Source organism: Odocoileus virginianus, chromosome 17, assembly GCF_023699985.2.
Source record: "Odocoileus virginianus isolate 20LAN1187 ecotype Illinois chromosome 17, Ovbor_1.2, whole genome shotgun sequence".
Taxonomy (NCBI): domain Eukaryota; kingdom Metazoa; phylum Chordata; class Mammalia; order Artiodactyla; family Cervidae; genus Odocoileus; species Odocoileus virginianus.
In genome coordinates this window covers 42254914-42281870 of record NC_069690.1, presented here as the reverse complement: position 1 = coordinate 42281870, position 26957 = coordinate 42254914, and the positions used below count along the sequence as shown (strand labels likewise).

General features: G+C 43.8%; 1 protein-coding gene across 9 annotated transcripts in view; it reads right to left on the bottom strand.

The window, feature by feature from the left end:
* MARCHF10 (membrane associated ring-CH-type finger 10) overlaps nucleotides 1-26957 on the bottom strand; it is a 96110-nt gene that overhangs the window by 45334 nt on the left and 23819 nt on the right. For all 9 annotated transcript variants that reach the window (XM_070479559.1, XM_070479558.1, XM_070479557.1 and 6 more), the window contains one exon: nucleotides 2137-2308. In XM_070479559.1, the coding sequence (XP_070335660.1) occupies nucleotides 2137-2308 (172 nt within the window). The remainder of the gene's footprint in view (nucleotides 1-2136; nucleotides 2309-26957) is intronic.

Sequence of the window (26957 nt, the reverse complement as noted above, 5' to 3'; positions counted from 1 at the left end):
CCTTGGGACTGTAGCCCTCCAGGCTCCTCTGTCTGTGGGTTTTTCAGGCAAGAATACTGGATTGGGTTGCCCTTTCTTTCTCCAGGGGGATCTTCTGACCCAAGGATCGAGCCCATGTCTCCTCCATGGCAGGCAGATTGCTGCTGAGCCACTGGGGAAGTAACATCTCTTATTTGGTGAAATAATTATCCTTCTGCCAACCTGGCTCTCTTGCCTATACCTTGGTGCTTTCCAGCCTAGTAATTCCTCAAATTTGAGGTTTTATAGAATGGAAAGTGAGTTAATTTTCCTTTCCTGTCAGTGTTGTAAAGTTCCATATGGAGTTCACTCAGTTGGAAGAACATCTGTGTTAATCAGACAAACTAAACGTGGAATGGGCCTGAACTGTCCATTTGAATGATTTATCTCTGCAAAGGACAAAACACAGCATGCAAATGGCTACCCAGTTTTAGCAAGAAGGCTAAAAATTATAACGAGTGATTACAGTTCCATTATTTAAACTTAAATTCAATTTTTTAAAAGACATCCTCAGTTCGATCCATGACAGCGTGTATTTGAAATATTTGAGGAGTGATCTTATCTGCCCTATTTCATTCTTAAATAGTCAAATTAAAAACCTAATTCCTACTAAAACACTTTAAAATGAGCAGTTGTTAACTAGGAAGAAACATGAGGTCACTTCTGAGCATGAGATAGGTTTTCCATTCTCAGAGTAGGAGATGTGGGCAAATTTTAATGATGGATCCTAAGACAGTCATAGGCAAGAAGAACATCAGTGAGCATGTGACCGAACTTATTCCACACACTTACATTACAATGGAGAAGCCTGCTCACACATCTATTTTCAGCCAGTGGAAAGGTAGGAAAGATGCTCTGGGCTAAGACAACCAATATCTGTGGTCACAGCCTCAGGAGTGGTAATAGTGTCCACTGCTACTGGTGGGTCTCTCCCCATCACCCTCAGCCAGAACTAGTATTTTTGCTTGCCCCAGGCAGTGGTGAATCCAGTGGAGCTGGTGAAGAGACTCTTAATTGGGTGGGGTGTTAAGCCATGTTTATCCTTCCTTCACCCATTCATTGTACCTTTTGCTTTAAAAGCACCAAAGATGAAAGACAATTTGGCCAATTAAATAGGAAAAGGAGTTGGGGCTTTGCCTGAAAGGACATCATTTCAGAAGTCAACTTTTTTCCCCAACTTCATTAAAGTTATAAAATATGCCTAGTTAATCTGAGAGCTGCCATTGTCTAAAAATGCATCCAGACTTAACTGGATGGGTGGTTGCGGAACAGGAGCTATTTAGGATTAGAAAGTCATTGTGCTTTTAAACAAATTGCATGCTATTTACGAATTCTTGGGCAGTTAATCTGGATCGTTTCCATTCCATTGCAAGCAGAAGACGGGCCTTTCTGCCTGGCTATCCCAACTTCCACGTCAGTTCCCCAGAGGAATCAAGTTTGTCCTACAGATGTTAGCTCTAACGGAGATGAGCCTGAGGGACTCTCAACTTCCGGCTACTTTTATCCCCTCTCTGGATACTATTAAGTTGCTCCTGCCTGAAGCAGAGGACGGGTCTTTGCTTCAAAGGCAGCTAAAGAGTGAATTATTTACCAAACTGCACAAAGGGGAGGATTTATCAAGGCTCCCCTTCTTTTCCCCCAGAGAGGACAACCACAGAACTAGAAGACTTTATTACTCTCTTTCTCGGCAGTAAATTATGCCATTCAGATGCATTTGAAAGCTTCCCTTCATGCTCTGGATTGAGTCATAAAACTTGATACCTGGGGCCAAATGCCTTTATCCTCCCAGAAGGGTAACAAAGGTGAAAGGGCAGCCATTCTAAGCCAGTGCCACACAAAGGCAATGAGTGGGCAGAGTGCGTGGGCAGTGGAGACCCTTACTCTGCCTATTTCACACCTCTTCAACCTGATGTTCTCCGAAATGAATCCGATCACTAGCAGATCATCAAACCCTCCAAAACCTGAATGAGCCACATGGAAACCACTGGGTTGTCATCAGACCACCTATCTGATTGTTGTCCTTAGTGTGATGCTGGACTTAAAAGAGCTTGTGAATTTCAAAACAAAACCATCACTAACCTTTTAGATTTTGTGAATTTTGATAAATCTGCCACTCACCTGGAGGGGGTTTGCTGGGGCCCGCTTTCTCTGATTTCTTGGGAGTCATGGTACTCTTATGTTTCTGCTTGACTGAGGTTTGGTCAATTGCTGGAAGTCTAGAATCGGTCTTACAAGCAGAACTCGTGGCAGATAATCTTGGTTCGGCTTGAGCATCCTCATCACCAGAAATCTACCAAAAATGAAAGGTCAGATCTGAGTATCAGTGATCAATAGGTCCTCTTTGCTGGGCAGAGGAAAGAGACAAGCCAAATGCAGCAACCTCTCAACAGAGATATCAGAGTGTCCTGCCAGCTCAATGTGCCCTTTTCGCCAGTCAGATTTTCATGGACTGGGCATAGCAATTTAGAAATAATAGCAAAGTTAATGAGTCTATTTGGTAGGACATTATGAAAAGAATGAATTCCTGACCCTTAAGTAATTGGATGACCAATAAACAGCTCATGTTAAAAGCTGCACATGAAAGCATCCCTGCATTTAAACTTCTTGCTATTTGTTATTTGAACTACTCCAGGGTGGGTGAGGAAGAACCATTCCTTATGTTAATCATATAGTTGATAATGAAAAGGAAATTTAGACATGTATGTTGGGACTGAATAAATGAGACCTCAGTTTATGCTCTGAATTATCAGGTGCAACATAAGACAGATTAATTTTTTAAGAAAGCCCCTACTTGTCAGTCTTCTGTAAAGAAGTCATTATAAATCTATGCTTGGACAAACCATGACTCACATGGTATCAGAATATCTTAACCCAGCCTTACAGATGCAATGAAATCTGCCTGCAGTGCAGGAGACCTGGATTTGATCCCTGGGTTGGGAAGATCCCCTGGAGAAGGGAATGGCTACCCACTCCAGTATTCTTGTCTGAGAATTCCACGGACAGAGGAGCCTGGCAGGCTATAGTCCACGAGGTGGCAAAAGAATTGGACACAACTGAGCAATTCTCATACTTTGCCACACTTAGAGTGAAAACAACATACATAATTAGGAGAAACTTGGTCTTGAAGGTGATTTAAGTCCTGCCTTATGGTCCTAGGTCCTGGTGTTCATATGATTTGCTAGGTGATATGCTCCATGGCAGATAAAACCAAAGGACTGCCGCCCCTCCTCCCAGGAAAAGGGTCACTAAATACTCCTGCATTGCACAATGGTCTGTATTGGCAAGCCCTCTGCAAATGTATTCCTCTGTCAACACAGAGTGCTAAATTAATGCCCCCCACGTCTCTCCAGTGGTGGCGATTTGTATTGATCTTGCTCCCTGTTCTCGCTGACAGTTGTGGCATTTTCATTTTAAGCCACCTGACTCAGGAAAATACTTTGAATAGCTTTGAATTATTGGGTGCAATGTAAGACAAACTCAGCTCTCAAAACAGTCCCCTACCTGTCAGTCTTCTATAGGGAAGTCAGTACAAATCTACAGGTGGACAGATCATTCTCCTCTGGATTATAAATCATGTTTGGTAACTTAGAGCCTGGCGACAGCCTTCCAACAAATAATTATTGTTTCTCTCTGCATTTTCAGAAAACAGACCACCCTCAGATAAAGGGATGAGAAGAAGGAAAGGACATAATGAGTTGCTTGTTCTCCCTTTTCCCTTGTGAATCTGGAATTTAATAGAAATCCTTGATAATGATTCTGAAATGTCAAAGATGAAACATGAGGTCATTTCTGGGCATGAGATAGGCTTCCCATTCTCAGAGAAGGAAATGTGGGGAAATTTTAATGATGGTGCCTAAGACGGTCATAGGCAAGAAGAACATCAGTGAGCATGTGACCAAACTGCCACACACTTACATTAGTGAATGGAGAAGACTGTTCACACATCTATTTTCAGCCAGTGGAAAGGTAGGAAAGATGCTCTGGGCTAAGACAAACAATATCCATGGTTACAGCATCAAGAGCAGTTAATAGTGTCCACTGCTACTGATGGGTCTCTCCCCATCACCTTCAGCCAGAACTAGAATTTTTGCTTGCCCCAGGTGGTGGTGAATCCAGAGGAGTTGGTGAAGAGACTCTTAACTGGGTGGGGTGTTAAGCCATGTTTATCCTTCCTTCACCCATTCATTTGTACCTCTTGCTTTAACAGCACCAAACATGAAAGAAAGTTTGGCCAATTAAACCATGGCTAAACGAGCTGGCCCAACTTAGCAACTAAGCAACAAACAACAAAATTATATTTGGAATTATGCACTTGCCTTTCAAATACATCTTTCTGTGGTTCCTGGTTCTATCAACCTGACTTCCAGTTCTGAATCCCTCTATTTTTCTTTTTTTTAACTTTTTATTTTATATTGGAAGATAGCTGATAGTTTCAGGTGGACAGCATAGGAACTCAGTCATACATATTACGAGTATGATAATCACTCTTGGGTCCAGAAATTACAGCTGAAAGTGAGTGAGTTGTCAGCTGGAAACTAAAACCACAATGGAAAGAACTAGAATACTTATAAATGCCCTACTGGGTCTTTTCCTGCTTGCTTCATTGACTAATCTTAAGCCAATCACTTCAACATTTTGTGTCTTCATTTGTGTCTTATCATGTACTCAGCCTCATGTATCCTCTCTCCTGAAAGCCCATTATATTATCCAAGGAGGATGAGCCTTGGGTGAAAGGAGTTGTAGTAACTCATTCTGGCAATAAAATGTAATATTAATATATAAGACTGTAGCCCAGCATCCTGGGAGTGAATCCTCATTGTTACACATAGTGACTGTGTGACATGGGGTTAGTTTTAGTTAGTTCATCTCTTTGCCTCTCAGGTTTTCTCATCTGAACAATAGTGCTTTCCATTCTGTGGTTCTCTGAGGACAAAATGAGTTAAGATATGTTTATTGCACTTAGAACACTGCCAGGCACTGAGGAAGTGCCATGTAAGTGTTGGCTTTTGCAATTAGCCATTCATGTTAAGCTGGTTAAACAATTAACTAGCTAACTACCGAACATTAACTGCTTGCTGTTGAAACCAAAACCATAAGCCCCTCTGAGAAATTCTAATGGGTTTTCACGTATTTCAAAGAGCAATGGACAGCAAGGTGGGGCGAGTCCTACACCAGACTCTTGATTTCTTCCAAAGGCTGTATAATTTATGATTGTGACATAAGTATCCAGTTGACATTTATCTAGCCTTAAGAAAAATACGGTAAAAGTTCCCTTTCAGACAGTAAAGCTCTAATGGAAAATATTTAACATTTAAAGATTATCAGATGATAATAATTAAATTACACTGATTTAAAGCTGATTTTAAAATGACGTCTCCTCCTCTTGCAATTTTAAAGAGCAATTACAATTTTCGTTTCTTCTCCCTTATGTTCCTACGTTGAAATGTCACATGGAGGTTGGAGGCAACAGCACATTGCTATTCCTTTAAGAGGAAGAAAACTAGCTCTGTCTTTCAAAACCAAAGCCTGAAGCATGAAACAGAAACAAACAAACAAACAAAACAGAAAATTCCAGACTAGATTCTCTCTTGGTAATTTGAAAAGAGTCCTAAGAAAGCCATGTTAACTAAAGAAACTCTTGTTGAAATTAATATGTATATAGGGTATTATGATTTTTGTAATTAACCTTTTTCAAAGATTCCCCAGCTTGCTCTTTGGGCATTGTCCATAACAAAGTTGAGATATTACCTTACTCAGAGCTGGAATCTCTCAAAAGTTCAGAAACTTTCACCACTTCCCTGGTGGTCCAGTGGCTAAGATTCCATGCTCCCAATGCAGGGGGCCTGGGTTCAATCCCTGGTCAGACAACTAGATCTCACATGCTGCAACTAAGAGTTTGTATGCTGCAACTAAGACCCATCACAGCCAAATAAATAAATAAATTTAAAACTTTTAAATCAAACCAATTAAAAAAAAAAAGAAAGTTCAGAGAAAAACTCATACAGGGAAAAGAAGGAATTTACCTTAGGGTATGTAAGTGGCACTGGGCACTGAAGTAGGACTTTGAAACATTATAATGGTTCTGGTTAGACCTTTTGGAAGGTGGAGACCCAAGAGTTGGGAAGTGGGATACATTTTCTCAGGGATGTGAGAGTGACTGGATCTTTAAACAAGGACCTACTGATGTTGAGTCTGAAATGACAAGGTGACACTGAACAGAGATGATCAGAAGGGCAAGGAGACAGAAGTAGTCAGGAACAGAAAAGATCAAGTCATTTTCCAGCTCTTGCCTGATGGCTCATTTCCAAGACCTAAGGAGCTGCTTCTCAACCGGTATGCCACCTCCCTCCCTCCCTTGCTGAATTCTGATTGATGTGTGCAAATCCCATTGTAGCCACGTGTCATGTGATGGATGGAAGGCTGAGCTGAGTGGATCTTATGACCTAGTGTAGAGATCAGGACATGACTTGCTGTGAATAAGAAAACAGGCAAACAGCAGTGTCAGGCTGGTGTCAGAGAAAGCCAGTGTGCTTGTTGCAGTTGAAATAAAGCATTCTCATGAGATTGTGAAAGAGAAGGATCAAGGTCGTGAAACTTGACACTCAAACAGTAATGACACGGGAAGGGTGGCCAGGGGACTGTGGGTGCAAACGTGTGTCTTCCGAGTGTTGTCCCCAAAGTCCACATTCCTACTGCGCCTCAAACACAAAAACTGCCTTTGGAAATTGAGGGCAGCTTGTATAAATATAGCACTGGCCAAGAAGTTCATTCCAGTTTTTCTATTACGTCATATGGGAAACCCCAAATGAACTTTTTGGCCAACCCGATAGCATTCTGGACAGGATGGGTACCTTTATGAATTCAAGAAATATAAAGTTAGCTGGTTCTATGCAGTCTCATAAAGCTGGCTAAATGTTTTCTCTTCTAGGGGGAAAAAAAAAACCACGACTGTCAGGGCAGCAATCCCTGGGTTGGGAAAATCCTCTGGAGAAGGGAATAGCAACCCACTCCAGTATTCTTGCCTGGAAAATCCCATGGACAGAGGACTCCAGTGGGCCACAGTCCATGGGGCCATAAGAGTCGGACACTGCTGAAAAGCTAAACCACCACCAAGGGCAGCAAAGTGCTTCCCATGTGCAGGACAATTGTGAAATTGCTTACCAGGATTTGTAAACTTGAACAACAGTAAAGAATGGATTAGTAATTTTGTGGGGTGGGATTTGGACTTGGGTACCACTCACCTAATAAACTGTGGAAAATTCTGAAAGAGATGGGAATACCAGACCACCTGACCTGCCTCTTGAGAAACCTATATGCAGGTCAGGAAGCAACAGTTCGAACTGGACATGGAACAACAGGCTGGTTCCAAATAGGACAAGGAGTACGTCAAGGCTGTATATTGTCACCCTGCTTATTTAACTTATATGCAGAATACATCATGAGAAATGCTGGGCTGGAAGAAGTACAAGCTGGAATCAAGATTGCCGGGAGAAATATCAACAACCTCAGATATGTAAACGACACCACCCTTATGGCAGAAAGTGAAGAGGAACAAAAAAGCCTCTTGATGAAAGTGAAAGAGGAGAGTGAAAAAGTTGGCTTAAAGCTCAACATTCAGAAAACTAAGATCATGGCATCCACTCCCATCACTTCATGGGAAATAGATGGGGAAACAGTGGGAACAGTGTCAGACTTTATTTTTGGAGGCTCCAAAATCACTGCAGATGCTGATCACAGCCATGAAATTAAAAGACATTTACTCCTTGGAAGGAAAGTTATGACCTACACTAGATAGCATATTAAAAAGCAGAGGTATTACTTTATCAACAAAGGTCCGTCTAGTCAAGGCTATGGTTTTTCCAGTGGTCATGTATGGATATGAGAGTTGGACTATGAAGAAAGCTGAGTGCTGCAGAATTCATGCTTTTGAACTGTGGTGTTGGAGAAGACTCTTGAGAGTCCCTTGGACTGCAAGGAGATCCAACCAGTCCATCCTAAAGGAGATCAGTCCTGGGTGTTCATTGGAAGGACTGATGCTGAAGCTGAAACTCCAATACTTTGGCCACCTCATGTGAAAAGCTGACTCATTGGAAAAGACCCTGATGCTGGGAGGGACTGGGGGCAGGAGGAGAAGGGGAAGACAGAGGATGAGATGGCTGGATGGCATCACCGACTCGATGGACATGAGTTGGTTTTTTTTTTTGGACATGAGTTTGAATAAACTCCAGGAGTTGGTGATGGACAGGGAGGCCTGGCATGCTGCGATTCATGGGGTCACAGAGTCGGACATGACTGAGCGACTGAACTGACTGACTGACTGACTGACCACTCACCTAAATCCCACCACTTCTTTACCCCGTTTGTGTCTCCCACCTGAAGACGTGGCTGCCAGGTGGGGTTGGACGAGGCCAGGTTCAGCAGGAGGAGCTTTTGGGAGTCAGCTGGGCTGTCACGTGCATGAATTTCATGAGCTGTTGTCTCTGCCAACGATGGCTATAGAGAATGCGCTCCTGTCTGCCATCTTTTCTTTGATTCTCATGCTAGCAAGTTGGAATGGTCCCGTCTGAGACACTGACCTGAGAGCAACAGTGGCCTTAGGGGTTCACGTCTTCATAGTCTTTGATCACCTTTGGGGCTGCTCTCTGAAGGAGAGGCACTGTGGGACTTTAGTAGAACCTGCTTCTTGTTTATGAGACATCCCCCTGGGGAAGGGCCTCTGGGTGAAAGCTTTGCAAGCTACTGAAATGGCAAACCTGTTTGCCTGTTGACCTGTTTTATGACACTTGCTAGTATTTCTTAAACCCAACTGAATCCCTCATGTGCTTTGGAAATCATGGTTGGTTTACATGGGTGGTAACCATACATTTTCATGCTTGGGGGACAAGTGAATGTAGTGTTCTCTGAGACGGAGTTCAGTGTGGTGGGCAGTGAGTGAGGAAGTGGCATGTGGCCAGGAAATTGTTGGATTTAAAAAATTGGGACACCCCAGTACAGTGTTCTGTAGCACACTGAGACCGCCTTCTGTGAGAGGAGCATCTGAAGAACGTGAAAGATGGCCCTTAAGTGGAGGTCATCCATGAAAATACCTCCTACTCAAAACAATAAGTCATAGAACATTTAATTGAAAAGCATCATATGTACCTACTGTGTCTTCAGCCCCCACATACAAATAAGGTGCTTGCAGTGTGTGTGTGCTCAGTCATGTCCAGCTCTTTGCAACTCCATGGACTGCCAGGCTCTTCAGTCCATGGGATTTCCCAGGCAAGAATACTGGAGTAGGTTGCCATTTCCTCCTCCAGGGGATCTTCCCAACCCAGGGATTGAACCTGCATCTCTTCCATCTCTTGCTTGGCAGGTGGATTCTTTGTCACTGCTCCATCTGGGAAGCCTGTGCTTGCAATGGGAGGGGCGCAATACTAGCCATACTGCAAAACTATGTTTAGCTAAGTGATAAATTGGGTGGTACCAATTCTAAATTTCAAAGGCATTCACAGCAAAAAAGAAAGAAAACAAGAAGTTAAGGGATGCTTCATGGAGGAGGTGGTATTTTCTAGGTGGTATTTGCTATGAAAGACTGATAGGAACTGGCTTTGGCTGGAGTCAGCACAGGAGCCAAGGTGTGGATAGAATGACACATGTGGTGTGATTCTCAGTGATGCACGTGGCCAGAACAGAGGGCATGGGGAGGAGAGGTAAGAAATACAGCTGGCTGGCACAGTCCTCCACACATTTTGGGGGTCTCTGAGATTCAAGCAAAGAATGGAGAATCAATGCATTGGAGAATAGGGTCAAACTGAAGGTTTCTGAGTTGAAAGCTGTCATTTTAATGTGGCATTTGTGGTATTTAAGATTAGCTTGTATGTTTCTTTCAGGGAGAAAAAAATGAAGCATCCAGCCAATTTGCCAGTGAAATGATGTTTTTGTAGTTTCAATGGCTTATTTTCATAAAATGTAAGTCTTTTCTTTATTGCAAGAAAAATGCATGTTCATAATGGAAAACTAAAGACAAAGAGAGAAATTTTAAAGTATTCAAAGCTCCATTAACCTTGGAATAAAAACTGCAAATCGCTTGGTCTGTGTTGTTTCAGACCCCTTTTTAATGACTCTGTTGGCGACTGCTAGCTTTCCACTGGAATCCCTGCTCAAGTGATAAGAGCTGCAGCTGGGATGTGGCTGCCCACCTCGAAGTCAATGACTCAGTTTCCCCCGCAACGAGGTGTTGCCCCGGGAGGAAGGGCTCCCTAATGGGGTGGGAGCGGGAGTGATGTGTGCAGCCTGCTTCAGAGATCATCTCTGGCCCTGCACCTCAGCTGAAAAGGCAACAGCTTTGAAAGTCATGTGTTAAACAGAAACATCACAGGCCTGAATCCCTGTGAGTCCCAGTGGAGGAGAGATGCCTTCTGATCTGGTTCAGCCAACCTGGGCCATCATAGGTGCAAGAGATCGTTTTTGGTCCCTTTGTTAGAGCAGCTAACATTAACTTACACATATGTTTATGCATCTGCATAAATGTTTCTTTTCACAGAAATAGAATTGAACCATACTTTACACTGTCACTTAACAATACATTGCATCCATAGATACCTTTCTACAATTTTTTCAATGTTATTTTGAAAAATTTCAAATCTATGGAGAAGTTGAAAGAATAATAGAAATAACATCCATTACCCTTCACCTTGCCAATTTGCTTTCTCTCTCTCTCTCTCTATATATATATATATATATAATTAATATATATATTCTTTTTCCGAACAATTTCAAAGCGACTGGACTTCATGATACTCTACCCTTAGATACTTCAACATGCATCTCCTATCAAAATAGCCATTCTCCTACAAAGCCACAATACAGTTATCCTACCCAAGAGAATTTAATAGTTTCATAACATCACCTAATACGTAGAGCATATTCAAACCAAACTGTCACCAAAATGCTTGTTTCGACCTACCATCCAATGAAGATACACCAGTTGTGTGCACTTGTTATGCCTCTTTAGTTCTCGGCCCTTTTTGCCTTTTCATGATTTTTACTGTTTGAAAAGTCTCAGCCTCATAGAAGGTTGTGTGTTTTGGATTTGTAAGCTTTCTCATAATAAAATTCGGGTTAATTGTTTTGAGTAAGAATATTCCATGTGTGGTGGTATCCATCTTTGTAACATCACCTCAGCACCAAACAACGCTATTTGGTCTCTAGGGTAAGGAGCTGACTGCTAGATTTCTCCAATATAAAAGTGCATTTTTCCCTTTTATAATTAGTAGGTAATCTATGGGATGATTCTTTGACACAAATAGCCTATTAATTACACATTTTATCCAATAATTTTAGCATCTTTTGATGTGCTTTGCCTGAATTGATAATTACATCAAAGTAGTGAAATGATGATTTTTCTATCATTTCTTCTACAATTATTAGCTGGTATTCTTCTCTAAAGAAGAACTTTCCTTTCCTCCCTTCTTACTTGTTTACTTGTTTGTTATCATCATTGTGGTCTCACGGGCATATTTTATTTAATTATCTCATCACATTTTTTGAGGCTCAAATTATACTAGAAGTGCTGAATGGGAATTCATTCTCGTCTGCTGTTGACTTGAGTCTCTGAGCACTTCTTTGCTTTCTGGTACTGTAAAATTTCATAGCTTAACCTTGTACTTTACCTGGCTCAGACCTAGAATCAGTTGTTTTCCCTGTAAGCTCCGGTTTCTTCTAGTTTAGAAAGCTATTTAGAAATCAATATCTGCTTGCTATGTGCATTCATTGCAAATAGAGGGACAGTGTTCTTAAATCTTTTCAGTGGAATTAATTAGTAATATGTATTTTAAAAATTATGAGCTTGCAGAAAGATTTAAAGTTAAAATTAAAGACTTTATGGAGTTTTTTCTTCCTTTCTTTTATTTTCTCTCTCATATTTAAAATCTTTATTCCTCAGTTATATTAAAACATTTATTAATATGTTTGCAATACACATGAAATAATTTCAGAATCACAATACAAATGTTACTCTAACAAACCCATTAAGTAAAGTTTATTCTTTCTTAACAGTTCTCTTTGTCTTTACAATATATTCACATTGTATGGCTCTGTCATAATTATTTCTGTTGGTCATTTAGGTTGCTTCCAACTTTTTCTATGGTAAATGATGCTATGATGAATATTCTTATGTATTTATGCACATCATCAATTATTTTAATTCTGAAGTGGGAATTTATATTGGTAGATTAACAGTATCACAAAGATTTACAAATTTTTGTTCCCAAACTGTCCTCCAGAAATGCTGTATTAATTTACATTTCCAGATGTACATGCCAGATTCTACAAATATTCTCCAACTACACATTATCTTTTAAAAAGAATCTTTGTCATCTTGGGAAAATACTGTAATTTGTAACTTGTATGTAATTTTAATTTAATTATTAAATAGGTTCATTTATTTAGCTCATCTGTTTAGAATCTGTATACCACCTATTTCTAAAAAGGGTCTGAAATGACTTAAAAACTGGACTGAAAAGAGTGTAAAAAAAGTGGGAAAAGGCAAAACTAATTTATGGTGAAAACATGCAGAATAGTGGTTGCCTCTGAGAGGGATGGGGCGGGAATTGACTGGGAAGGGGCCTGGGGTAATGGAAACTCAGTGGGGGTTCAGGTTATATGGTTACAAGCATTTATCAAAACTCATAAAAAAACTACTCTTAAAATCTGTATAAGTCACTGCAGGTAATTTTTACCTGTAAATTTAAAAAATGGGAAAAAAATAGAACAAATCAAATCGCAAAAGTCGTAAACAAATACTCATACATACTAATGATGTATGTGTGTGTTAGTCGTTCAGTCGTGTCTGACTCTTTGTGACCCCATGGACTATATAGCCCACCAGTCTCCTCTGTCCATGGAACTCTCCAGGCAAGAATACTGGCGTGCGTTGCCATTCCCTGCTCCAGAATGATGTATTGGGTTGGTCAAAAAGTTCGTTTGGATTTTTCCATAACATCTTATGCTGAAGTTTTTTGGGGGGAAGTAGGTAGAGTACTGAAGTCTGCAGCTTACTTTGAAATGCACCAAAAGACAAGATGGCTCAATGGATGGATAAGGGGCTAGGTACGTGATGAAGAAGTGCGGCAGAGTGTCCGCGCTGTAGTGTCTGGATGGTGGGGATGTGGATATTCATAGTACAGTTCTGTCAGCTTTTCCATAGCTTAGAAGCTCCTGGTAAAATACTGGAGGGCAATGGAGCAGCACTGCAGATAGAGAAGTACAGGTGTTTTCAGGGCTGCTGGGATAAACGAGGTACTTTGCGGAGTGCTGCTGGCCTTCTGTTGTATGGTTCATCACAGACATTCATTTCTTTAGAGTAAAAAATCTTGCCCGGGACTTCTTTAGTAGTCCAGTGGTTAAGAGTCCACCTTCCAAGGCCGGGGACACAGGTTCGACCCCTGGTCTGGGGGGATCCCACAGGCCACAGAGCAACTAAGCCCGCACCCTGCAGCTACGAAGGCCCATGAGCCACAACTAGAGGACATGTATGCCGCGATGAAGGATCCCTCACGATGCAACAAAGATCAGTAAGTTAGACCCGCAAATAAATAAATACATATTAAAAAACAATCTTTCTCTTCATGGTATCATCAGGTAACAATGAGAGATCGGTGATCAATTCAGCAGTCAATGTAAGATAAATTTTAAAAGAAATGTCTTATCTTACACTTGGTGCTTTAGGATGAGCATACAGTTACACTAACAGGGACGCTCCCATGGAAAAGGCAACATAGCTACTTATGTTGGGAATACGAGAATAAGGAGTCAAAGACTGCCCTCACAGAGCTGACAGGGACATCCCTGGTGGTCCAGTGGTTGTGACTCTGCATTTCTGTGGCAGGGGGCATGAGTTTGATCCCTGGTTGATGAACTAAGATTTCACATGCTGTGTGATGCAGCCAGGAGAAAAAAAAAAAGAATGAAGGGCCAGGCTGGGAACTTTAGCACTGGGCCTGTTGACGGGCAGCCAGAGTGAAGTGGGTTACATTGTGAATAGGAAGTGCATCTTATTTTATGCATTTGAAAATATTATTGTGAGAAGAAGATGCAAAGAAGTCATCGTTATTGCCTAAGAAGCCTGTGACACAAAACCAGGATTAACTCCCAGGTGTAGAGTGAGAAGAGAAGCAAGCCTGGGAAATCCCAGGACTGGAGAAGGGAGGAGCGGGAGAAGCCAGGAGAGAATCAGGAGACTGTGGCTTCGGAGAAGCTCAGGGACTCAGCATTTCAAGGAGTGTGGAGTGGCCAGGCGAGTCAGAGCTGCTGAGAGGTGGAGCACAGTGAGGAGCACGGGAGACCTTCTGCACCACGGACGTGGAAGGCATCTGACCAAAAGCCAGTTCTGTGGAATGATGTGCGTGGCAGCCAGGTTGGAGCAGGTTGCGTTGTGAGTAAGGGGTGGGGAAACGGAGTCAATCAGAATAAATGATTCTTCTAAGAACCTTGACTGTGAGGGAGAAGAAGCAAGCGGAGGGGATGTGGACTCAAGGAAGGTCTGTTCTGCTGTTTTCTTACAGTTTTAGAAAGGAGGGCTTAGTGTTAGTTGCTCAGTTGCAGTCTGACTCTTTGTGACCCCCTGGACTATAGCCCTCCAGGCTCCTCTGTTCATGGGATTTCCCAAGCAAAAGTACTGGAGTGGGTTGCCATTTCCTCCTCCAGGGGATCTTCCTGACCCAGGGATCCAACCCAGGTTTCCCAAATTGCAGGCAGATTCTTTACCATCTGAGGCACCAGGGAAGCCCTGAGAGCTTAGGTCATCATTAAACACTGATGGGAAGGCTCTGTACAGAGCTGGGAGGCGCAGGAATGGAAGGAACCATGGATGGAGTGAGGAGGGTCCCGAGGAGAGAGCTAGGAGGTGGGCTCCTGAGCAGAGGTGGAGAGGTTGATGACTGAATGGTAATGAGGGGAGGGCAGTGCAGTTTTCAGTGGCCTTGGTACTGACCAAGAAACATGGTTGGGCAGGATTTTGCCAGAGAGGTATGGAAACAAAACACAGGGCAAGGGAACATTAAGAGGATCAAACACAGAACACAGTCTGCTTGGGAAGGGAAGTTTATCCCAGAGGGGGCAATCAGAGGACCGAGGGAGAGGAGCCAGTGGACCAGAGGTTCCCCACGGGAAGCAATGTCACAGTAGAAGTGGTTGAGCAGAAGAGCAGGAAGGCTGGTGGTGATCAGTAGTTTTTAGAGATGGAAAACTTTTATCTGATGATGCCGACTAGGATGTGGCATTGGGGAGGGGAGCAGAGAGGAATGGAGGGGGACCTTCAAGATGCTTGGGGAACTGAGAAGGCAGGGTGTGGCTGGATCACCCAGGTAGATGCTGAGCTCATCTAGGCCAGGGGTCCCCAACCTCTGGACCACAGACCGGTACCTGCTGTCAGATCAGCAGTGGCATCAGGTTAGAAATAAAGCGCACAATAAACGTAATGTGCTTGAATCATCCCCAAACCATCCCCCGCCCCCTGGTCTGTGGAAAAATGGTCTTCCATGAAACCGGTCCCTGGTGCCCAAAAGGTTGGGGACCACTGATCCACACTTGTGACCAGAGTTCAGGAGATGGGGTAGAGAGGAAGGGAGCCACGGCCCATCCTCACTGAAGAGGGGAGTGGCCAGGAGACGACAAGGATGACGGCAGGAGGGAATGGTAGAATAAAGCAGCACAAGCCCCAGGGGACGGTGTGTCCAACAGAGCGGGGGAGCGGTGGTCTGAGAGCAGCATCAGGGAGCAGGAAGGGTACCCTCCTGCCTCCTGATCCTGAGGAAGGGCTGTGGGGGGATGTGAACAGCACCACCCCCTCCCCCAGGGGGCGCTCTGATGCACATTTCCTGTGCTGCAGGGGAGCCTGGCCAGCTTACCTGCTCCTTGGTGTGACTCTCCTTGACACGGGCTGTCCCTTCCGCCTGTAACCTCTGCCCTACCTTGGCTCCCCACCCCCCACTCCCAGCTCCCCAGTACCTGCCCGAGTCTTAATATCCAACTGCAACTCAGCATCTCCAGGAAGTTTTCCCAGGTTTCCCTTGCCGCCTTATCACACCCATCAGATACTATCTTGACCTGCAGGCATTCGTGTGATGTCTTATTTTACCAACACTACGAACTACCCGAGGCACAGTTTATTCATCACTGTCGCCCCATACCACCCAGCACAGTGTCTTGGACACCAGTTATTTATAATTCTGTAAAAAGAAAGCAACGAAACAGTAAAACAAGAGGAGGTTTTAGGATTAAATGCTGTAGTAACAAATTATATTTAATGCAGGTATGCCTCTGACTAATCACATCTCGCAACTGAAAACTTTTAAAATTTTGATATCTGAATTTTAATAGGTTTTTAACAGGTTTTTGGTTTTAAAAAGCAGTTGGAATCTTTTTTTTTTAAGTAGGGGATTTTAATAAGAGGTTGCAAACAGAAACACACAGCACTACATAAAATGTGAAAAGAGCCACTTTATTATAATCTTTGCTCATGCAATTTCTGAGCTGCTCAGTCCAATTAACACAGGGAGCTCTCGGGGTCAGAGGTCAGCAAGGTTCGGCACTGTGGATTTCACTGAGCGGGGATAACCAATTGGTGTTTGTCTGACCTGGCCGCATGGCAGAGTCGTCCTGTGGAAGGATTGACTCTAGGCTATCCTGCTTATCTGTTGAAAAGGCAGGACGATGCTCTGGAAGCAGCTGCAATTTAAACTGACAGTTGCCCCATTTTCCTGCCATGCCCTATTTTAAGATTACCTAGTGGAGCTCAGGCAAAGCACAGAAACAAAGGAGAAATGAGGCCCTGCTGGTTTTGCCTGGATGCAGTTATTCGCCTGCACCACTGCTGCTCTGAAAGGTCTGTGGGCCCTGGGTCTATCTAAAGGAGCCTGCGCTCCAGGTCTTCCAATTACTCTAATCTGATCACAATCTTTGCATGAAATGTTCCCTTGGTATCTCTAATTTTCTTGAAGAGATATCTAGTCTTTCCCATCCTATTGTTTTCCTCTATTTCTTTGCATTGATCATTGAGGAAGGCTTTCTTATCTCTCCTTGCTATTCTTTGGAACTAGGTGGCAAGAATACACAGAAGAACCGTACAAAAAAGATCTTCATGACCCAGATAACCATGAGCCAGACATTCTGGAATGCAAAATCAAGTGGGCCTTAGGAAGCATCACTATGAACAAAGCTAGTGGAGGGGATGGAATTCCAGTTGAGCTATTTCAAATCCTAAAAGATGATGCTGTGAAAGTGCTGCATTCAATGTGCCAGCAAATTTGGAAAACTCAGCCACAGGACTGGGAAAGTTCAGCTTTCATTCAAATCCCAAAGAAAAGCAATCTCAAAGAATGTTCAAACTATCGCACAATTACACTCATCTCACACACTAGCAAAGTAATGCTCAAAATTCTCCAAGCCAGGCTTCAACAGTGTGTGAACTGTGAATTTCCAGATGTTCCGGCTGGATTTAGAAAAGGCAGAGGAACCAGAGATCAAATTGCCAATGTCTGTGGGGATCATCAAAAAAGCAAGAGAGTTCCAGAAAAACATCTATTTCTGCTTTTTGACTACGCCAAAGCCTTTGACTGTGTGGATCACAACAAATTGTGGAAAATTCTTAAAGAGATGGGAATATCAGACCACCTGACATGCCTCCTGAGAAATCTGTATGCAGGTCAAGAAGCAAGAGTTAGAACTGGACATGGAACAACTGACTGGTTCCAAATAGGGAAAGGAGTACGTCAAGGCTGTATATTGTCACCCTGCTTATTTAGCTTATATGCAGAGTACATCATGAGAAATGCCAGACTGGGTGAAGCACAAGCTGGAATCAAGATTGTCAGGAGAAATATCAATAACCTCAGATATGCAGATGACACCACTCTTATGGCAGAAAGTGAAGAAGAACTGAAGAACCCCTTGATGAAAGTGAAAGAGGAGAGTGAAAAAGCTGGTTTAATACTCAACATTCAGAACACTAAGATCATGGCATCCGGTCCCATCACTTCATGGCAAACAGATGGGGAAACAATGGAAACAGTGAGAGAATTTATTTTCTTGGGCTCCAAAATCACTGCAGATGGTGACTGCAGCCATGAAATTAAAGACGCTTGCTCTCTGGGAGAAAAGTTATGACCAACCTAGACAGATTATTAAAAAGCAGAGACATTACTTTGTCAACAAAGGTCTGTCTAGTCAAGGCTATGATTTTTCCAGTAGTCATGTATGAATGTGAGAGTTGGACTATGAAGAAAGCTGAGTGCCGAAGAATTGATGCTTTTGAACTGTGGTGTTGGAGAAGACTCTTGAGAGTCCCTTGGACTGCAAGGAGATCCAACCAGTCAATCGTAAAGGAAATCAGTCCTGAATATTCATTGGAAGGACTGATGCTAAAGTTGAAACTCCAATACTTTGGCCACCTGATGAGAAAAACTGACTCATTGGAAAAGACCCTGATGCTAGGAAAGACTGAAGGCAGAAGGAGTAGGGGATGACAGAGGATGAGATGGTTGGATGGCATCACCAACTCAATGGACGTGAGTTTGAGTAAGCTCCGGAAGTTAGTGATAGAAAGGGGAGCCTGGCGTGCTACTGTTCATCGGGTTGCAAAGAGTCGGAGATGACTGAGTGATTGAACTGAAATGAACTGATCACAAAAAAAAACCTCCGATTCAGCCTGGTGAGTTACCTGGTGGAACGTTCAATCACACCAAGATGACCTCTTATAAAACATGAGTGAGCCCTTGGTCAACTTTGGGCTGTTCTGAGTTTTCTCTGTCCACAGAGAACTGCTTATGTCTTTTGTGTGTGTGTGTGTGTGTGTGTGTGTGTGTGTGTGTATGTATTAGTAAAAGAAAGATGCTTTCATCTGAAAAGCCGGCAGTCTGAGGCAATGGTGGACTCATGTCCAGAGGTCAACTCCAAAGATTCTGCTCAGTCATGAGTTGTTGTTTTTTTTTTTTAACTTTTTAATTTTGTATTGGAATATAGCCGATGAACAGTGTTGTGATAGTTTTAGGTGCAGAGCAAAGGGACTCAGCCATACATATGCTAGCATCCATTCTCCTCCATGGGGCTTCACAGGTGGCTCAGCAGTAAAGAATCTGCCTGCCAATGCAGGAGACTTGGGTTTCATCCCTGCAGTGGGAAGACCCTCTGGAGAAGGGCATGGCAACCCACTCTAGTACTCTTGCCTGGATAAGCCCATGGACACAGGAGCCTGGTGGGGCTGCAGTCCTTGGGGTCACAAAGAGCCGGACACAACAGCGTACAGAGCAGCACACGCTCCCCCAAACCTCCCTCCATCCGGGCCGCCCCATGGCACCCAGCAGACTCCCCCGTGCCGGACGGCAGGAGAGGCTTCTCTGTGTTCCTGCCCACCCGGGACAAAAGGGCGCTTTAAAGCTGCCACCTGTCCCTCAGTGGAGTGGTGAGCCAGGAAAAGAAGGCTCCCTGCAGCTGGTTAGTCTGGTCATCAGCAGTGAAGCTGTTTCCAGGTGGCTGACGGCAGTTTCAATCTTCAGAGCCAGACTGGCCCTTGCTCACTGCCTGTCTCACCAAACCACCCTCCTCTGGATGATTTCAAGCCCGGCTGGGGAGCGCTCACCACCCTGGTAACAGTACCCGCTTTCTTCTCCCGCTCAGGGGAGGAGTCCTGCTCCGGCTGTTGTGGCTGCATCACTGTGACTTCAACGTGAGCCTGCTCCTACAATGGTCTTGCGACTGTCAGTCCTCCAGCATTCATGGAGCGCTTAGCATGTGGTGGGCACTGGGAATGGAGGAACCACCAGGGCCTGCTCCTGGGTGACCCCCAGCCTGAGGAGGAGACAGACACATGTCCTAAGGTGGGCTTGAGCCTGGAGGGTGGTATGGGGACGCAGTGGAGGAACGAAAACAAGACCACCGGACCCGCCAGGAGCTGCTCAGAAGCTCTCCCCAAAGGATGTGCCTGCAGAGTTGAGGGTCAGGCCACCAAAGGCCTTGAGGGCCATCAGGGCCATCAAACACTTTGCTAAGGTGTTTGAACTTGATCCCAAGACAATGGGGAACCACTAGAGAACTTAAAAAAAAAAAAATTTATTTATTTGGCTGCACTGGGTCTTAGTAGCAGCACATGGGACCTTTAGCTGCAGCAGGTAGGACCTAGTTCCCTGACCGTGGATGGAACCTGGGCCCCCTGCATTGGGAGTTCACAGAGTCTTAGCCACTGTACCACCAGGGAGGTCCCCACTAAAGAAACTTTAATAGCAAGCGACACAATCTAATTTGCTTTTAGAAGGATCATTCTTACTGCTGCCTAGGTCACTGGCCGAAGGATTGAGGTGAAGGTGAAATGACCAGGAAAATGGCTCCTACAATAATCCAGGTGAAAAGAAGAAAGGGAGACAGAGCCGTCTAAAGGGAGGCGCTGGTGGACAGATCTCAAGACAGAGGAAGGTAAGACAGTCCAGCTCTGGTGTCTGATGGCTGTCAAATGTGAGGAGGAGAGGGAGGAGGAGTCTGAGGATCTCCAGAATTCTCCTGGGCAGAAAGAAGTTCAGGCAAAACAAACTCAAGCGAAGATTCTCACAGGTGTGCACCCGGCAAACCGTGGGCTGCACATTCCATCTCCCTGACGTCCATGTCGGGTTCGAGATGCGGCTGGAACCAGCGTGTGTGTGTGTGTGTGTGTGTGTGTGTGTGTGCGTGCATGTGTGAGTGTGACCTGCCTCAGCCACACACAGCCTCCAGGGCCAGAAGGATGGGAGGCCCAGCCCATGGGGAGTCTGGCAACACACAAGTCGAAGTTAGAGAAAATCAAAAGGATGAGTCACGGAACACATATGCCATGTGCTAAGCTGGCTGCTTCCGTGACACCACCGAGGGTGTTGGTAGGTTGACACTGACAGATTAATGGGAGAACAAACAACTCCCTGAGAGCCGTTTGAAAGAGGAGAGGCTCAAGGTTTTCACAGGCAGGAGAGGCCGAGGAGAAAGGTAGTGAAAGGAGGCATGCAAATATACCCAGGTCAGAGGAAAACCCAAATGCAAAGCAAGCCAGCTGACTCATCATCGGAAAGCGAACGTTTGCAAGGAGCTGTCATGGGCAAAGCACTGTAGTTTGGATTATGCAGGGCTGATTTCTGGGAAACAAAACCCCTTCCTGGCCCATGAGATCTTGTCTTATCTGTTGGACTTGACTGTAATCTGGAGCGCTTTTCTAGTGGTTCAGTGGTAAAGAACCCGCCTGCAATGCAGGACATGCAGGTTCGAACATTGGATTGGGAAGATCCCCTGGAGAAGGAAATGGGAACCCACTCCAGTGTTTTTGCCTGGAAATCCCACAGACAGAGGAGCCTGGCAGGCTACAGTCCATGGGGTCAGACACAATTTAGCAACTAAACAACAACATAATCTGGAGCAGTGCTGTCCCTTAGGATTTCTGCAATGATGTTAATGTCCTATATGGCAGCCCTGGACCACAAGTGGCTACTGAGCCTGGAACTGCATTTACAATTTTATTTTAATTAATTTATATAGTCTCACGTGGCTTATGTCTACTGTATTAAACAGCACAGTTTTATGTTTTTGCTGCCTTCATGTATGAACACACATTCTGACTTTTTAAGCCACTGCAGATTACTTGAAGAGGCTTTACTTTTCATTTCAACCTCTCAAGTTTGTGTGGATGATCATGAACAAAACAATTAAAAATGTTTGTGTTGGGGAGCCGCCTCCACACTTGAGTTTACCTTGCTTTCCGGGAGGTTCAGGTGATCTCGCGGAGGTAAACATCCTGCTGAGCCAGGCCTGGGGCAGAGCCAGCTGCTGCCAGCGTCAGGTTCACCGCCCCCTTCCAGTGTCACGTTGCGTCCCTGTGACGTGGGGTCTAGACATCGAGCTGCTCAGTTGCTGATGGTGGGAGGACGATAATCCTATTCCTGTTAGCACAGGGTGCTCTTGAGAAACTGAGGGCTGGTCCCCACCTTCTTTGCCATTACTGTAAATACTGTATTGTGTGAGTCCTCAATCCTTGACATTTGTGCTTTTGGAAATTCCCATCTGGCATGGATGCAGGGTCTTGGGATGAGAAGGGTCCATGATGACTTTCTTCATTGAAGGTTCCTGTCCCCCAATCAGTTTCACCATTTTCTGTGGGGAAATTGGAGCTCCTCACCCTTCTCTGTGGAGTCTTGAGAGGGCAAAATATCCTCATGTCCCTGTCATCACAGCAGGCTTCTCTGGGCCATCAGTGTCCTGGGGACACTGTTTCCTGTTTATACTGAGAGACTGCTTTGCTTTTCTTTTTTTTTTTTTTTGATGTGGATAATTTTTAAAGTCTTTATTAAATTTGTTACAATATTGTTTCTGCTTTATGGCTTGACTTTTTGGTGGCAAGAGATGTGGAATCTTAGCTCCACTACCAGGGACTGAACCTGCACCCCCTGCATTGGAAGCAGTCTGAACCACTGGACCATCGCGGAAGTCTCTGCTTTACCTTTTAATCTAAATCATCCAAGGTCTCGTTGGTTCTGCGGAGCTGCTCTTTATTTCCCTGTTAAATTCTAATTTGATTAAACAGCTCAGAAGGTTGTAGGTAATTTTGCAAAGGGTCTAAAATTAAGTTGCTACATTAGGTTGGCTTTTAGACATGTGGCCTGGGGCCTGGCTGAGGGGAAAGGAGGCACTCTAGAAGCCTTGGGAGCTGCTCCTCCATAGAGAAGTGTTGGAGCATCATTTGCAGAAATAGCTGGACACCAAGGCAATTTATAATGAATCTAATGTTAGTATGACACTTGAGAGGCTCACTCATTCTTACAGTGATCCCATGAGATAATAGCATAATAATAAGGATCTCCTTGATGGGAAATTGAAGTACTTAGAAGTAAAGTGCTTTGTCTGAATTTGCACTGTAATGAGAGGCAGAGCTGGCCCTTGATGGTAAGTATTCCTTGTACTGAGTCACATCACTAACTTAATTGTATTTAGGAGGAGCCACTTATTTATTTATTATTTTTGGTAATTTTAAAAAATGGAAGTGTAGTTGATTTACAATGTTGCATTAATTTCGGCTTCACAGCAAAGTGATTCAGTTGTACATATACAGACATTCTTTTTTATATTCTTTTCCACTATGGTTTATCACAGTATATTGAATATAGTTCACCATTTTATACAGCAGGGCCTTGTTGTTTATCCATTCTATTTATAATGGTTTACATCTGCTGACCCCGACCTCCCACTCCATCCCTCCCCCAAACCTTTTCCCGCTGGCAACCACAAGTCTGTTCTTTATGTACGTGAGTCTGTTTCTGTTTCATAGATAAATTCATTTGTGTCATATTTTAGATTCCACATATAAATGATATCATATGGCATTTGTCTTTCTCTTTCTGACTTAATTTATTTAGTATGATAGTCTCTAATTGTATCCATGTTGCTGCAAATGGCATTATTTCACTCTTTTAATGGCTGAATAGTATTCCATCATATATATGTACCACATCATTTTTATCCATTCATCTGCCAATGGATATTTAGGTTATTTCCATATTGTGGCTATTGTGAATAGTGCTGCTATGAGCATAGGCATGCATGTGTATTTTTGAATTATAATTTTGTCTGGATACATGCCCAGGAGTGGGATTGCTGGATCATATGGTTATTCTATTTTTAGTTTTCTAGGGAACCTCCATACTGTTTTCCATAGTGGCGGCACCGACTTCCATTCCCACCAACAGTGTAGAAGGGTTCCCTTTTCTAGAAGGTGCTGCTTTAAAGACCACCTTAGCACAGGCTTGGTGATGATAGCTTTATCTTGGATTTAGATTGAACACCATTTCTGCATAACCAGTGGTTAAAGCCTCAGGAGTAAGGAGGTTGGGCCATAAGGGAAAGGCTACCACTTTAGCTGCATATTTGGGGATCTGCCCACCCCCCAGGCAGGTGCTTGGAAATGATATCTTGATACTGGAGCTATTACTTAATGGCAAATGCCTCACTTATTCCAGGCCCATCAGCCTTGTGATGGCCTGAGACTGGCTTAAGGAATGAACGAGTAATGGAAATTGCAATACATGTGTCAAAATGAGGTGGTGGCATGCCTTACCTCATGATTGTACGGTTGGAAAAATTTCCATGGATGAAGCCATCCACTCTCACACAACCCACTCAATCGGGGAGTGAAGTTGCCTTCTCCAATCAGAGGTGAAACATCCCCTCGCGCTTTCAGCCATAGCCACCTACAGAAAGATACTACTCAGGGGAGTGTTCTCCTAAGGAAGAGGGCTTGGGTTGATTGGGTTTACGCTATCTTATTGGACTGCATCTTTCTCCTGCCCCTGTCTTTGCTTTTTTTCTCTTTTAAAAATATTTGTTATACTCTTTTTCTTTTTAAAAAATATTTGTTATATTCTTATTAAAAATAATTTTATTTATTTATTTATTTTTGGCTGTGCTGGGTCTTCGTTGCTGCTCCGGCTTTTCTCCAGTTGCGGGAAGTGGGGGCCACTCTTCGTCGCAGTGCAGGGGCTTCTCTTCTTGCGGGTAACAGGCTCTAGGCATGCATACTGCAGCTCCAGGGGCTCTAGAGCTCAGGCGCAATAGCTGTGGCGCACGGGATTAGTTTGCTTTGCGGCACGTGGAGTCTTCCTGGATCAGAGATCGAACCTGCATCTCCTGCATTGGCAGGCGGATTCTTTACCACTGAGACACCAGGGAAACCGGCTTCATCTGTATTTACAGCCACTCCCCCTGGGCTTGCATGACCGCCTGAGCTCCACCTCCTGTCAGATCAGCAACGGCATTAGACTCTCATGGGAGTATGAACCCTATGGTGAAATGCACATGCAGGGATCTAGGTTGTGCGGAGAAGGAAATGGCAACCCACTCGAGTATTCTTGCCTAGAGAATCCTGTGGACAGAGGAGCCTGGTGGGCTGCTGTCCATAGGGTTGCACAGAGTTGGACATGACTGAAGCGACTTAGCATGCATGCATGCACTGGAGAAGGAAATGGCAACCCACTCCAGTGTTATTGGCTGGAGGATCCCAGGGACAGAGGAGCCTGATGGGCTGCCGTCTATGGAGTTGCACAGAGTTGGACACGACTGAAGCAACTTAGCAGCAGCAGCAGGAGGTTGTACGCTCCTGATCAGAATCTAATGCCTGATGGTCTGAGGTGGTGATGCTAGCTAGTGCTGGGGAAAGGCTGCAAATACAGATGATTATTAGCAGAGAGGTTTGACTGCACAGAGACCATAGTAAATCCCACCAATTTGCATTATGGTGAGTTGTATAATTATTTCATTATACATCATAATGTAATAATAATAGAAATAAGGTGCATAATAAATGTAATATGCTTGACTCATCCCCCCAAACCATCCCCTTCCCCTGCGTCCATGGAAAAATTGTCTTCTACAAAACTGGTCCCTGGTGCCAAAAAGTTTGGGGACTACTAGCATAAGGGTTCTCTGGTTTCACTTGTACTGGGCAGAAGTCGAAAGATGGAGTGAGGAGTGATTAGCATTATGAGCATACAAGCCAGATGGCTGTTGAGAAGGATGCCTTAAGTGACATCTCCCCTCACCCTACCCTGCCTGCACTTTTGTATCCAGAGGCAAACCCCTCCAGGATCCCCCAAGGAATGTCTGTAATACAGGGACTGAAGCAGAGGTGAAATTCACTGTGGAAAACTCAAATTTTGTCACTCTTTTTTTTTTAACCTTGTAAATCAGCCCTTTAATTTTCCTTTAATTAAATACTACTTTGTAGGATAAAATGTTCCCACATTTATCGCCAATCCAATGTTTTGTGATTAATGATTTAGGGAATCTATTTTGGTACTTAAGTCCTTATGTGTGTGCCAGTTATGTCCGACTCTTTGTGACCCCATGGACTGTAGTCTGCCAGGCTCCTCTGTCCATGGAACTCTCCAGGCAAGAAATACTGGAGTGGGTTGCCATTTCCTTCTTACATAAGTCCTTAGCTTATTAATAAATAGGGTTATGACTGCCCTCATTATTTATATTATGTATAAATTCAATAAAAATTGATATAATTTTATAGGTTTGTAAGAAATATTAATTGGGCTAACCACTATTATTTTCTGCTCTTAAAAAAATACTTTTATGTGGTATTGGGGTATAGCTGATGAACAAACAATGTGATAGTTTCAGGTGAATGGCGAAGGAACTCTGTTATACATATACATGTATCTATTCCCTTCCAAACTTCCCTCCTATTCAGGCCACCACCTAATGCTGAGCAGAGTTCCATGTGCTTTACAGTAGGTCCTTGTTGATTGTCCACTTTAAATGTAGCAGTGTTTTGTCGCTCTTCCTGATAGAGAAGGTGCAGCCTGGAAGGCACTTGTACAACAGTGAAAATTGAAAATGTCAGTTGCGTCTGACTCTTGGCAACCCCATGGACTGTAGCTCCTCTGTCCATGAAATTCTCCAAGCAAGAACACTGCAGTGGGTAGCCACTGCCTTCTCCAGGAGATCTTCCCGACCCAGGGATAGAACCCGGGTCTCCTGCAAAGCAGGCAGATTCTGCACTGTCTGAGCCATGAGAGCAGCCCTGGCACTTGTACAATCAATACCCAAGCCCTCGAGACAGCATCATCTGGAAAAAATCGGGAGTATTCAGTCATGTTTTGAGTTCTCTGACATACTGAGGTGCCGTGACACAAAGCCTGAAAAATCCTGTCCTTGGGCTTTAGAAATCGCCGGTTTTATGCATTTCACCACATATTTTTGTCTTTATTTCATAATTACTTTTATATGTACAACTGTGTCCTTTTTTAGATGTGGTCTGAGTATTTTGCAATGCTGTCTTAAAGCAGCAGTCCCCAATCTTTTTGGCACCAGGGACCAGTTTCGTGGAAGACAATTTTTCCACAAATCGGGGGTGGGGGGATGGTTTCAGGATGATTCAAGCACATTAC